At 41.3% G+C, this 15,076-nt stretch overlaps 1 protein-coding gene across 5 annotated transcripts in view; it reads right to left on the bottom strand.

Moving 5' to 3' along the window:
- polk (polymerase (DNA directed) kappa) overlaps positions 1-15,076 on the bottom strand; it is a 74,225-nt gene that overhangs the window by 45,776 nt on the left and 13,373 nt on the right. For all 5 annotated transcript variants that reach the window (XM_063049267.1, XM_063049265.1, XM_063049268.1 and 2 more), the window contains exons 2-3: positions 10,303-10,506; positions 512-631 (exon numbers count right to left, since the gene is read on the bottom strand). In XM_063049267.1, the coding sequence (XP_062905337.1) occupies positions 512-631; positions 10,303-10,449 (267 nt within the window). In that variant the 5' untranslated portion in view covers positions 10,450-10,506. The remainder of the gene's footprint in view (positions 1-511; positions 632-10,302; positions 10,507-15,076) is intronic.

Below are 15,076 nucleotides of genomic sequence, written 5' to 3'. Positions count from 1 at the left end.
AGCAAAGGTAATGCTTCCCCTGGGTGGGGAGTCTAGAATCAGGAGTCACATTCTCCAAATAAAAGGCAGTGATGAAATGAATTTCTTCACAAGAGGATGATGAATCTTTGAAATTCACTGCCCAATAGGGCTGTGGATGTTCAGTTGCTCAGTATATTACAAGCAGAGATAGATATTTAGATATCAAAGGAGTCAAGGGACATGGGGTTAATGCAGAGAGGTGCAGAATCAGTTATGACCCTATTTAAACTGACAGAGTGGGCACAAGAGGCCTGCTGCTGCTTCTATTTTTTTATATTCCAATGTATGTCATAGGGCAGAGACTGAAAGAGACAGATGGTGGTAACGTTGACACAGAAAGTTGTGAAAGCTTATTAACCATTGTTGATCTGTCAGAAGGAAGTATAAATAGAAACTGTGAATGAGAAAAAAATGTTGAAAATGTGAAATATAACTGCTGGAACTGGGAAATAAATACATGCTTATTTCTACTTTCTTCCTTGGCAATTACCTGCTGCTGACGCTTCTTTAGCTGATGCTCTGTAATCTGCATTTTCTGCTGCAACATTTTCTCAATACGTTGATTCACCTGTTGTTCCTTCTTTTGTTCATTTTCATAGAATCTCGATCCCTAGGACCAAAAAGAAATTACAATTAAATTTAGAGTTAAAAAGAATACAAAGATGCTGGCCATCTAATTACAAGCAAAGCAATTTTGAGACTCAATTTTTTGACAAAGATAATCCTCAGATTATAATTAAAACAAAATTATGCAAGATGAGCTGTTAGTTTTCAAAGACAATACTCTTAAATGCTACAATGGTGATGCACAATTTTCAATAAACAAATGAATTCACAAATTCAATATTGGCAGATCGAGACCAATATAGGGAAGTGTAAGATCATCCACATTCAACTCAAGAAAGGTAAGTGAATTTTTCAAATGCTGAAAAACCTCGAAATTATGGAAGAGCAGACAATCAAGAGTCCATGCATTGAAATTAGTAAAAGCCGACAGAACAGATACAAAAAAAAATTAAAGTTCTCCCAATGATTGGAATATAAATGAGGGGAATGTTTATGTTTCCAATACTGGAAATACTTTAGTCACCTGAACCCAAAATAAAAATCATAGTGGCAAGCAATCAGCACAGATATGTAACTATATGTCAAATGTCCCCAATTTTACCATAATTCCTCATGAAAGGCATTAGCAGAGAGGAGATAATCAGACTCTATAACAAATATCAATGTGAAAAATACTAACTTTTTTAAAATTCAGATTTATTTGTTACGTATACCTCAAAACATACAGTGGAATGTATCAATTTTGTTAAAATGAACACACTTAAGGAAGTGCTGGGGCAGTCCACAACTGTCACCACACATTCCAGTGTCAACCTGGCATGCCTGGAATGTACACAATGTAAGAGAAAACTAATATAACATAAAAGAAAATAGAGAGGAGAGGGAGGAGTAAATAAATCTGGATAAGTGAAAGTACAATAGTCAATTGATGATCAACTAGCCTAAATCTGGGATTCCACATAGTGAATTCTTTGTTAGTTGAACTATAGGATAGAAGTTAAAAATACCTACTTAATAACCCTAGTGAATACAGAAGTACAGATAGCATATTATACATGTGTTATTCATAAAGTAAATTACCAAATGATGATACAATTAGCCCATCTTTCCTGATCAGTATACATGAGTCACATAACAACCCAGGGTTTAAACATTCAGTTCCAAGTGAAGCAGTGATTCACTTGCATGTGGTCTAATCTAGTGTACTGCATTTGGGATTCAAAGTATGGGCTCCTCTACAATGGAGAAACTAAATGTAGAGTAGATGATCACCTTAAGACCACAAGACATAGGAGCAGAATTTGCCATTCTATCATGGCTGAATTATTATCCCTCTCAACCCCATTCTCCTGCCTTCTACTCATAACCTTTGATGCCCTGACTAATCAAGAACCCATCAAGCTCCACTTTAAATATACCCAATGATTTGGCCCCTACAGTCATCTGTGGCATTGTATTCCACAGGTTCACCACCCTTTGGCTACAGAAATCCTTCCTCACCTCTGTTCTAAAGGGACGTCATTCTATTCTGAGGCTGTTCTCTCTGGTCCTAGACTCTCCCATAATAGGAAACGTCCTCTCTACATCCACTCTATCTAGGTGTTTTGATGGGTTTAAATGAGGTCCCCCTTCATTCTGCTAAACACCAGCAAGTAGAGGCTCAGAGCCATCAAACACTCATATGTTAACACTTTCATTAGCGGAATTATTCTCATGAAACTCCTCTGGACCCTCTCCAATGCCAGCACATTTTTTCGTAGATAAGAGGCCTAAAGTTGCTCACAATACTCCAGGTATGATCTGACCAATTCCTTATAAAGCACCAGCATTACATCCTTGCCTTTATGTTCTAGTCCTTTCGAAATGAATGGTAATATTGCAGTTACCTGCCTTACCACCAACTCAACCTGCAAGTTAACCTTTCGGGAATCCTGCATGAGGGTTCCCAAGTTCCTTTGCACCTCTGATTTCACAATTTTCTCCCTGTTTAGATAACAGTCTATACCTTTATTCCTTCTACTAAAGTGCACGAACATACACTTCCCTACACTGTATGCTATCTGTAAGTCCTTCTGCAGATTCCCTGCTTCTTCAACACTACCTAACCCCTCCGTATCTCCGTAACATCCGCAAACCTGGCCACAAAGCCACCAATTCCGTCATCCAAATTATTTACATATAACGTGAAAAGAAGTGGTCCCAACACTGACCCCTGCAGAACACCACTAGTCACTGGTAGCCAATCAGAAAAGGCCCCCTTTATTCCCACTGTTTGCCTATCTTCTATCCATGCTAATATCTTTCTTGTAATACCATGGACTCTGATTTTATTTTGAAGCTTCATGTGCAGCACCTTGTCAAAGGCCTTCTGAAAATCAAAGTGAACAACACCCACTGACTCTTCTTTGTCTATCCTGTCTGGTATTTCCTCAAAGAATTCGAACAGATTTGTAAGGCAAGATTTTCCCTTCAGGAAACTATTGCTGACTTTGTGCTATTTTAGCTTGTGACTCCAAGTACCCTGAAACTTCATCCTTAATAATGGACTCAAACATCTTCCCAATCCTGAAGTCAAGCTAACTGGCCTATAATTTCCTGTCTTTTGCCTCAAACCCTTCTTAAAGAGTGGAGTGACATTTGCAATTTTCCAGTCTTCTGGAACCATTCCAGAGTCTAGTGATTCTTGAAAGATCACTACTTATCATTCCACAATCTCTTCAGCTACCTCTTCCAGAACCCTGGGGTAGAGTCTATATGGTCTGGGTGATTTACCTGCCATCAGACCTTCCAGTTTCCCAAGCACCTTTGCCATAGTAATAGCAACTACACTCACTTGTGCCCGCAGGCACTCTTGAATTTCTAGTGGTGTCTTCTACAGTGAAGATTTTCACACTCAGCAGAGCAGTGGTAATCCAAAAACGTCCTGTTGTGTGTCATTTTAATTCACAATCTTGCTTCTCTTCTGACCTGTCCTCCTGCAGCCTCCACCTCTGCTTGGTTGAGATTTAACATAAACTTGAAAAAAATCTCGTCATCTATACAGTCATGCTGTTTCCTTAAAATGTCTTGTTAACTGTCATGCTGTTTATCACCTCATCTAGTTTAACCTATCCCCATAGATCCTCACTAGTCCTGCCAGTTCTGCTTTGAAAATGATAAAACCTCCACTGCCCACAGTTCTGACGCTGGGTCGTTGACCCAAAATGCTAACTGGTTTCTCCTTCCATATAAGCTGCTTGACTAAGAACTCTTTCAGCATTTTAGTTGTTGATTCATAATGTCCACAAACCAATCAGATCCCAATAATCAATTTGTAAGTCAGAGGCAATGATAGAACACAGAACATAGAATAGTACAGCACAGTACAGGCCCTTTGGCCACATTGTTGTGCCGACCCTCAAACCCTGCCTCCCATATAACTCCCCACCTTAAATTCCTCCATATACCTGTCTAGTAGTCTCTTAAACTTCACTAGTGTATCTGCCTCCACCACTGACTCAGGCAGTGTATTCCACGCACCAACCACTCTCTGAGTAAAAAACCTTCCTCTAATATCCCCCTTGAACTTCCCACCCCTTACCTTAAAGCCATGTCCTCTTGTATTGAGCAGTGGTGCACTGGGGAAGAGGCGCTGGCTATCCACTCTATCTATTCCTCTTAATATCTTGTACACCTCTATCATGTCTCCTCTCATCGTCCTTCTCTCCAAAGAGCAAAGCCCTAGCTCCCGTAATCTCTGATCACAATCCATACTCTCCAAACCAGGCAGCATCCTGGTAAATTTCCTCTGTACCCTTTCCAATGCTTCCACATCCTTCCTACAGTGAAGCGACCAGAACTGGACACAGTACTCCAAGTGTGGCCTAACCAGAGTTTTATAGAGCTGCACTCTTAAACTCTATCCCGTGACTCTTAAACTCTATCCCTCGACTTATGAAAGCTAACACCCCATAAGCTTTCTTAACTACCCTATCCACCTGTGAGGCAACTTTCAGGGATCTGTGGACATGTACCCCCAGATCCCTCTGCTCCTCCACACTACCAAGTACCCTGCCATTTACTTTGTACTCTGCCTTGGAGTTTGTCCTTCCAAAGTGTACCACCTCACACTTCTCTGGGTTGAACTCCATCTGCCACTTCTCAGCCCACTTCTGCAACGTATCAATGTCTCTCTGCAATCTTTGACAATCCTCTACACTATCTACAACACCACCAACCTTAGTGTCATCTGCAAACTTGCAAACCCACCTTTCTACCCCCACATCCAGGTCGTTAAAAAAATCACGAAAAGTAGAGGTCCCAGAACAGATCCTTGTGGGACACCACTAGTCACAATCCTCTAATCTGACTGTACTCCCTCCACCACCACCCTCTGCCTTCTGCAGGCAAGCCAATTCTGGATCCACCTGGCCAAACTTCCCTGGATCCCATGCCTTCTAACTCTCTGAATAAGCCTACCGTGTGGAACCTTGTCAAATGCCTTACTAAAATCCATGTAGATCACATCCACTGCACTACCCTCATCTATATGCCTGGTCACCTCCTCAAAGAACTCTATCAGGCTTGTTTGACACAATCTGCCCCTCACAAAGCCATGCTGACTGTCCCTGATCAGACCATGATTCTCTAAATGCCAACAGATCCCATCTCTAAGAATCTTTTCCAACAGCTTTCCCACCACAGACATGAGGCTCACTAGTCTATAATTACCTGGACTATCCCTACTACCTTTTTTGAACAAGGGGACAACATTCGCCTCTCTCCAATTCTCCGGTACCATTCCCGTAGACAAGGACATAAAGATCCTAGCCAGAGGCTCAGCAATCTATTCCCTCACCTCATGGAGCAGCCTGGGGAATATTCCTTCAGGCCCTGGGGACTTATCTGTCCTAATGTATTTTAATAACTCCAGCACCTCCTCTCCCTTAATAGCAACATGCTCCAGAACATCAACCTCACTCATATTGTCCTCACCGTCAACAAGTTCCCTCTCATTGGTGAATACCGAAGAAAAGTATTCATAGAGGACCTCGCTCACTTCCACAGCCTCCAGGCACATCTTCCCAGCTTTATCCCTAATCGGTCCTATCTTCACTCCTGTCATCCTTTTGTTCTTCACATAATTGAAGAATGCCCTGGGGTTCTCCTTTACCCTACTCGCTAAGGCGAAACTTGATACTTTTGTTCAATTAAAAAAACATTCTCCGTATTACATAAGGAAACATAAGGATGGAGATAAAGGGAAAGTGAGAATAAGAAAAGTTAAGAATGACAGCAGAATCAACAGAGCATAAAGCTCAAGAAGGGATCGTTCAGTATGGCCAAGTGATATAAGAACTGATATGGGAGGTGAGAGGAGTAATGAATTAAAAGTATTGTATATGAATGCACGGAGTATAAGAAATAAAGTGGATGTGCTTGGGGCACAGTTGGAAATTGGTAAGTATGATGTTGTGGGAATAACAGAGACTTGGCTTCAAGTGGACAGGGCCTGGGAAATGAATATTCTAGGGTATACGTCCTATTGAAAGGACAGACTGGTGGGCAGAGGGGGTGGGGTGGTTCTGTTGGTGAGGAATGATATTCAGTCCCTTGTGAGGGGGGACATAGAATCAGGAGACGTAGAGTCAGTATGGATAGAACTGAGAAATTCTAAGGGTGAAAAACCCTAATGGGAGTTATCTACAGGCCCCCAAACAGTAGTCTGGATGTAGGGTGTACGCTGAATCAAGAGTTAAAATTGGCATGTCGCAAAGGTAATGCTACAGCTGTTATGGGGGACTTCAACATGCAGGTAGACTGGAGGAATCAGGTTGGTACTGGACCCCAAGAAAGGGAGTTTGTGGAGTCCCTCCGAGATAGATTCTTAGAACAGCTTGTACTGGAGCCTACCAGAGAGAACGCAATTCTAGATTTAGTGTTGTGCAATGAACTGGATTTGATCAGGGACCTCGAGGTAAAGGAGCCATTAGGAGGTAGTGACCATAATATGGTAAGTTTTAATCTACAATTTGAGAGGGAGAAGGGAAACTCGGAAGTGTCAGTATTACAGCTGAACAAAGGGAACTATGGTGCTATGAGGGAGGAGCTGGCCAAAGTTCAATGGAACAATACCCTAGCAGGGATGACAGTGGAACAGCAATGGCAAGTGTTTCTGGGAATAATGCAGAAGGTGCAGGATCAGTTCATTCCAAAGAGGAAGAAAGATCCTAAGGGTAGTAAGGGGAGGCCGTGGCTGACAAGAGAAGTAATGGACAGTATAAAAATAAAAGAGAAGTATAACATAGCAAAGACGAGTGGGAAGCCGGAGGATTGGGAAACTTTTAAAGAGCAACAGAAGGTAACTAAAAAGGCAATACGCGGAGAAAAATTGAGGTACAAAGGTAAACTAGCCAAGCATATAAAGGAGGATAGTAAAAGCTTCTTTAGGTATGTGAAAAGGAAAAAAATAGTTAAGACCAAAATTGGCCCCTTGAAGACAGAAGCGGGTGAATTTATTATGGGGAAAAAGGAAATGGCAGACGAGTTGAACAGGTACTATGGATCTGTCTTCACTAGGGAAGACACAAACAATCTCCCAGATGTAATAGTGGCCAAAGGACCTAGGGTAATGGATGAACTGAAGGAAATTTATATTAGGCAGGAAATGGTGTTGGATAGGCTGTTGGGTCTGAAGGCTGATAAGTCCCCGGGACCTGATGGTCTGCATCCCAGGGTACTTAAGGAGGTGGCTTTAGAAATCGTGGATGCATTGGTAATCATTTTCCAATGTTCTATAGATTCAAGATCGGTTCCTGTGGATTGGAGGGTGGCTAATGTTGTCCCTCTCTTCAAGAAGGGAGGAAGAGAGAAAACAGGGAATTATAGACCGGTTAGCCTGACGTCGGTGGTGGGAAAGATGCTGGAGTCAATTATAAAAGATGAAATTACAACACATCTGGATAGTAGTAACAGGATTGGTCCGAGTCAGCATGGATTTACGAAGGGGAAATCGTGCTTGACTAATCTTCTGGAATTTTTTGAGGATGTAACTATGAAAATGGACAAGGGAGAGCCAGTGGATGTAGTGTACCTGGACTTTCAGGAAGCCTTTGATAAAGTCCCACATAGGAGATTAGTGGGCAAAATTAGGGCACATGGTATTGGGGGCAGAGTACTGACATGGATTGAAAATTGGCTGGCTGACGGAAAACAAAGAGTAGCCATTAACGGGTCCCTTTCGGAATGGCAGGCGGTGACCAGTAGGGTACTGCAGGGTTCAGTGCTGGGACCGCAGCTGTTTACAATATATATTAATGATTTAGGTGAGGGAATTAAAAGTAACATTAGCAAATTTGCCGATGACACAAAGCTGGGTGGCAGTGTGAAATGTGAGGAGGATGTTATGAAAATGCAGGGTGACTTGGACAGGCTGGGTGAGTGGGCAGATGCATGGCAGATGCAGTTTAATGTGGATAAATGTGAGGTTATCCACTTTGGCGGTAAGAACGGGAAGGCAGATTATTATCTAAATGGAGTCACGTTAGGAAAAGGGGAAACACAACGAGATCTAGGTGTTCTTGTACATCAGTCACTGAAAGCAAGCATGTAAGTACAGCAGGCAGTGAAGAAAGCTAATAGCATGCTGGCCTTCATAACAAGGGGAGTTGAGTATAAGAGCAAAGAGGTCCTTCTGTAGCTGTACAGGGCCCTGGTGAGACCACACCTGGAGTACTGTGTGCAGTTTTAGTCTCCAAATTTGAGGAAGGACATTCTTGCTATTGAAGGAGTGCAGCGTAGGTTCACAAGTTTAATTCCCGGGGTGGCAGGACTGTCATATGTCGAAAGATTGGAGCAACTGGGCTTGTATACTCTGGAATTTAGAAGGCTGAGAGGGGATCTTATTGAAACATATAAGATTATTAAGGGATTGGACACACTGGAGGCAGGAAGCATGTTCCCGCTGATGGGTGAGTCCAGAACCAGAGGCCACAGTTTAAGAATAAGGGGTAGGCCATTTAGAATGGAGTTGAGAAAAACTTTTTCACCCAGGGAGTGGTGGATATATGGAATGCTCTGCCCCAGAAGGCTGTGGAGGCCAAGTCTCTGGATGCTTTCAAAAAAAGAGATGGATAAAGCTCTTAAAGATAGTGGAATCAAAGGTTATGGGGATAAGGCAGGAACTGGATATTGATAGTGGATGATCAGCCAGGATCACAGTGAATGGCAGTGCTGGCTCGAAGGGCCGAATGGCCTACTCCTGCACCTATTGTCTATTGTCTATTACTTTCCCATTTTAAAAATTATTTTTAGAGTTCTTATAAAACACTCTGGCTAGGCACGAGATAAATCTCTTCCTAGTTGGTGTGAAAAGGCAGTAGCTTTTCCAGAGCAAAACAATGATGAGAGTAAATTGTACTTCTTGGGCCAAAATTCAGGTCTCTGCTAAAATGCAATTGTCATGTGTTGGATTCCAAATATTCTGTTAATCCTCATAGTGAGTATAATTATACTTTCTTTCACAGAAAAGCATATTCTGTGCAGTAATTCAGGGTGGAAACTCTGATCAATTTATTAATACAGTTGAAAAGGTGGTTTAATTACAAAAACAGTATTTCTAATGAGTGTCCAAACTGTAAGTAATCAGTTTGATCCAAAATAACACCAGCTCAGCCTTGTAAAAGGTAACATTCCTCGGTGTAATTTAGATAAAAAGCACGTTTTTACATCATACCAAAAGAGAAGAAAAATAAAGTTTGTGATATTATTGAAGGCAATTTATAAATAAATCACTGTACAGGTGAAGTCAACTTGTTGATCATATAACTCCAGATATCAATGCCCTATAACAAGCAAGTTCCAGTGCCGCTGAATGGATTTCCAAGCATATTTATCAAAACATTTTTTTCAGTGGCTTTGCAAAGTCATATACATGAATAAATGACTATTTTTGAGGTTTGGAAATTCAGGAAAAGTGCTGTAACGCCTATTTGGGACCATTTGTGAGATAATAGTGAGTGTTTTTCCCAGGACTGAAATGGCTAACGCAAGAAGTTCCAGTTTTAGGGTGCTTGGAAGTAGGTACAGAGGAGATGTCAGGGGTGAGTTTTTTAACACAGAGAGCAGTGAGTGCGTGGAATGGGCTGCCAGTGACAGTGGTGGAGGTGAATACAATCGAGTCTTTTAAGAGACTCTTGGATAGGTACATGGAGCTTAGAAAAATAGAGGGCTATGGGTAACCATACTTAATTTCTAAAGTAAGTACATGTTCAGCACAGCATTGTGGGTCAAAGGGCCTGTATTGTGCTGTACATTCTCTATGCTTCTATAATACAGGATAGTAAAGCTTTAAATGAGTTGAAACTTGGAGGGCAGAGATTCAAAGGTCAGCCAGGCATGCAAGTTATTAGTGGCAATCAGGATACATTAAGAATGTAGGCTGACAAGAATCTGGGTTATACAGTGCTTCAGTAGGAAAAATATTGTGGTGAATTACTCATTAGTTTTATGATTGGGTGTCACATGTGCATTTCTGATAAATATTACCAGTTGAGCCTATTTTAACAATAGGAGGAAAGGAGGAAACCTATTTCATTCATCAATCATAACCTTCCCAGGCAGATAGTTAAATCAGTAGGGTTAGATTTAACATCTCAACACAACTTAGCTCACAAATTAGAAGAGCATGAAAAATGTTTAATCTTGTTTTGTTTCCTAAGATCTGTTTTAACTAACCTTAGAAGTTTCCATTATTATTTTGTTAATTTTTTCTTTATCCAAACCTCCCATTCCAGCTTTGTTATCATTAAGTCCTATTCTGGACAGAATGCCAACATCATTAGCAGTGGTGCTATCTTCGTTTTCTTTTGCAGTGCATTCCATGATGGCTTCTGTTTTTCAATTTCTTTGTACCTTGATCTCTTCTTCAATATCCTAGTCCTAAATAATTAAAATAAGCAAAAAAAGTCTGATCAGTTCTCAAAAAATTAAACAAGTTGACTTATTTTAAAATTGTTGGCCAGCTGAGCTCTACCATTCCTGTTTTTGATTCAGAACCCAACATAAGCAGTTCTACTTGTTTTCTATTTGGCACTGTTATGTCGTAGTGCTAAGATTTACTATGACAGCATTATTAAGATCATTCAGTGTAAAAAAAAATGTTTGAGGAAGGACTTAATGATTATGCTTTCAGATAGGTATCCACTTTCCTTCTGAACACTACAATTGAACCTCCATTCACTACAACCCCTGGCAATGCATTTCAGCACATAAGCATTACATATAGAAAAAATATTTTTTTGTTCTTTTGTCAAACACACGTCTATCTTAATTCTTGGAGCCTTCACCAGTAAAAAAAAATGTTTCTCACAGTCTATTCTGCCTACATCCTCAGTGTTCCCCAAGGTCCCAACATTCACTAAGTACTGTATACCAGTACTCCTAAAGTGCTTCACCTTGTACTTATCAGGATTAAATTCTAACTGCCATTACTCTGCCCATCAGGGTGTCAACATCTCTGAAGATCTATCCTGCGCCCAACATATGATCCAATTACAAAGAAGGGACATAAGCAGCTATATTTCATTAGGAGTTTGAGGAGACTTGGTATGTCACCAAATACTCTCGCAAATTTCTAAAGACGTACCATGGAGAGAGTGAATTCTAACTGGATGCAGTACTGTCAGTGGAGGGGCTACTACAGGTTCGGAAAAAGCAGCAGGAAGTTACAAATTTAGCCAGCTCGCTCCATCATGAGCACTAGCCTTCCCAGCATCGAGAGTATCTTCAAAAGGCAATATCCATCATTAAGGACCCCCCTCCACCCTCAATTACCTAGGGCCTGCCCTCTTCTCATTGTTGCCATCAAGGAGGAGGAACAGGAGCTGTGCAAAAGTCTTAGGCATATATATAGCTAGAGCACCCAAGATTTTTGTACAGTAATCTATTTGGCAATGTGGAGCGGAGAGTGAATTTATAAGTCTGGCAGGAGCAAAGAATGTTGGAAATGGCGAGGGTGGAGCACCACGGGAGAGATGTGGGACAGGTGGCAGAGAACTGGAACGGGGATGGCACAAATGCAGAAACACCCAGCCCTAAGGCACCAGGCAAGGTCATAAGATTCTAAAAAAAATTAGTTTATTGATCATTACAGGATGTCTCTCTGATGTCTCCTACTCCCTCCCTCTCCCTTCCCCTTTTCCCAACCATGATTCCCCTCTTCTTGTCCCCTTCCCGCTCTCAGTCCACAACAGACACTCATATCAGAATCAGGCTTATCATCAAACTTCCTTTTGCAGCAACAGTACAATGCATTATATAAAATTACTACAGTACTGTACAAGTCTTAAGCACTCTAACCATATATATATATGATTTTTGCATGATACTGTGTGTGTATATACATGCTTTTTATATACATTCCTTACTGTCATCTAGAGGGTTTTTTAAATTATGCATTGTAATGTATTGCTGCCACAAAACAACATACTTCAGGGCATATGCCAGTGATATTAACCCTGATTCTGATTTCCAATTGATCATAATCACCTTCCTATCTTTGACTTCCTCAGTTTCAGCAACAATATATTGAATGTCTAGATCTCTGTTGTTATACAACTTTCAGAATTGTGTTTGCTAGTTTATATTGTCAACTTGCCAATCAAAATGTAATACTTTACATATATTCTGTATTAAATTCCTGCATTAAATTTCATCTGTCATATATCTGGCTTGCTACCAACCTCTTTGTGCCTCCTGCAATTCCATTACAATCCTCATCACAGTTTAATAAACTTCCATGTTTATATTACCTCTTCTCATTCTATCAAAACGTAACACTTCACATTTCATCTTCTGTATTTTCGCTTGGTGTCTTTCCTATAATTCTTATCTTCTATCAGCCTCTCTATACCCCTTTGAAATCTCCAACTATCATCCAAATTCACTACACCAAGTTTTTTTTTTGTCATTTGTAAATTGTGGTTTGCACTCAAAAGCCACTATTTTAAAGATGTCACAGCAAGCCAAAACAAACAATCCCAGGCTGGATTTCACTAACTGTATGTTGTTCTAATCAAAGTCTTGAATGTTCTTTGGGCAATCCATTTAAATTGTGCTTTGGGATGTACAGTTTTTTGAGATTTTGTAGTTGCATAGTTTTGCTGAACAAAGGAGTATTTCGAGATCCAGCTTTGTTCTATCTCCTGGCTTCAGATCTCATCAGTAGTTATCAGTGAGTGAACACAACAAATTAGCAATGAGGTGCTGTATTATATCGACATGGCAAGTTCAGCAGAAGGCTTGTGCACAAGTCCACAATACCAGCAAACTCAATGGCAGCCCAGCTGAAGTTAATCGAAACTTTGACCAGCAGTTTACTAGTGAGTCAGTGTCAAAAACTGAACAGAACTCATGTTAGTCAGTTGTGCCCATTACCAACTTCCAGTTCAACGCCACTTTGGGAGCTACATCTGAATCATGCCTTAAACGGTATAAAGATATACTCCGGGTCGAGTTCGCCAGTAAACTCAGCTTATAGAAGACATGAAATTTGCCCCGCAAATGGGATACTGTTGAACACGAGCATTATTTCAGCTTCATTCTGCTCAAGAACCCATGTGACCTATCATTTAACAAAACTGTCCGACAGCTAACAAGCATTTTTGGAGAGCAGTCATCTCTGTTCAGTGTTTGCTATCAATGCCTGAAACTCATTAAATATGACACCGATGACTTCATCACATATGCCAGTGTCGTCAATCACAAATGTAAAAAGTTCAAGCTGGGTAACATGACTGAATCACAGTTCAAATGTCCGATTTTTATTTGCAGACTTCAGGCACTTGGTGATGCAGAGATTTGCAAATGGATCCTGGCCAGACTGGAGCAAGACCCTGATATGACTTTACAAGCTGTCACTCAAGAATGTCAGTGTTTGATCAACCTGAAACATGATTCCAACCTGGTCAAACAGCCCAAACACCAACACTCAGCAGATCTCCAAGTGGCCAAACACAGCTTGTTGGAACTGTGGTGCATGGCATTATGCAAGAAACTGCCAATACAAGAAACTCATTTATAGCAAATGCCAACACCACAGTCACAAAGAAGACTTTTGCCATCTTTCACTCACTTCTAGGCTACTGAAAACACAAGGACAAGAAAGACAAAAGCCATGAAAATCTACAGAGTTTAATGGTCACGTTCAAATTTGACTTTACCCCCAGGAGATGGTACGTCCACATACTTATCGACAATGAGTTGGTCAAGCTACAACTTGATATGGTGTCAGACATGACCATAATCTCCAAACGCATGTGCTGGGCACTTGCCTCCCCACCAGTCAAAATAACTTCTCATTCCGCCTGCAATGCATCCGGTGGAACCCTCCAGATGACTGGCGAATTGCACTGCACCTTGAAGCTGAATTGCAAACAAGCAAATGGTGCGTGCTACCCAACAGACCAGCCAAAATTGAATGTCCTCGGCACTGACTGGATGAACAAGCTTGATCTCTGGAGCACCCCTCCGAATGAGGACTGTACAAAGAAACTGGCCGTTCAAATCACATCAGTCGACACAATACCACCATCAGTATGTGAGATCATGCAACAACACTGCAACAGCACCATGCAGCAGTGTTTCAAGAAGGTTTAGGTTGTTGTACCAAACTGCAAGTGGAAGTGCATCTCCATACAGATGCAAAGCCCCAAAAGATCAGCACCATGCGCTGCCATACCAATCATGCAGCAAGAGCTAGGTCGCCTGCAATACACTGTTGCAATCAAAGCTGCCAACTACTCACAATGGGTGGCTCCAATAGTTATTATCAAGAAAGCTAAGGGTACAGTGAGGTTGTGTGCAAATTTTTCAACAGGTCTCAGTGGGGCTCTGGATTCACTCCAGTACCTATTACCAGTACCGGCAGATCTTTTTCCAGAATTGAACAGTGGAATCTACTTTGGATTTGGCTGAAGTGGCAGAAAATTCACAGGAGCTTCTCACCATTACAACACATTAAGGGGTCACTTTCCTTCCTCTGTCTGCCTTTCAGGGTAAATGCGGCTCCTTCAATTTTCCTAAAGCTTATGGACAGCATGCTGAGTGGCATTGACAGTGTTGCCGCTTACCTCAATGACATCATTGTGATTGGCACAAGCTACTGTTGTCAATCTTCATGTCTAAGAAAGGTATCCTGGTGTACACAGCTAACCATCTACAAAGGTGGGCAACGATTTAATTAGCCTACTGATTTTGAAATCAAGTACACATCAAACAGGAAACTTGGTCAGCCAGATGCGCTCTCCAGACTTACGACTCAGCAGATTGCTGAAAACAAAGACAGTTGTGGCTGCAATTTCAGTGGATTCCGAAGTCCAATAGGTAGTATGGGATGCTGCTGAAGGTCCTCTGGTCACGGTCCACAAGATCTGAGCAGAAATGGCTGCAGATCTTCTTCTTCAGCATATCGCCAGATACCAGATGGTCAGTTAAGGTTGAGGAAGATGTC

This window comes from Mobula hypostoma, chromosome 5, assembly GCF_963921235.1.
Source record: "Mobula hypostoma chromosome 5, sMobHyp1.1, whole genome shotgun sequence".
Classification (NCBI taxonomy): domain Eukaryota; kingdom Metazoa; phylum Chordata; class Chondrichthyes; order Myliobatiformes; family Myliobatidae; genus Mobula; species Mobula hypostoma.
The sequence above is the reverse complement of the archived record's forward strand: the minus strand, read 5'-3'. Positions and strand labels throughout refer to the sequence as shown.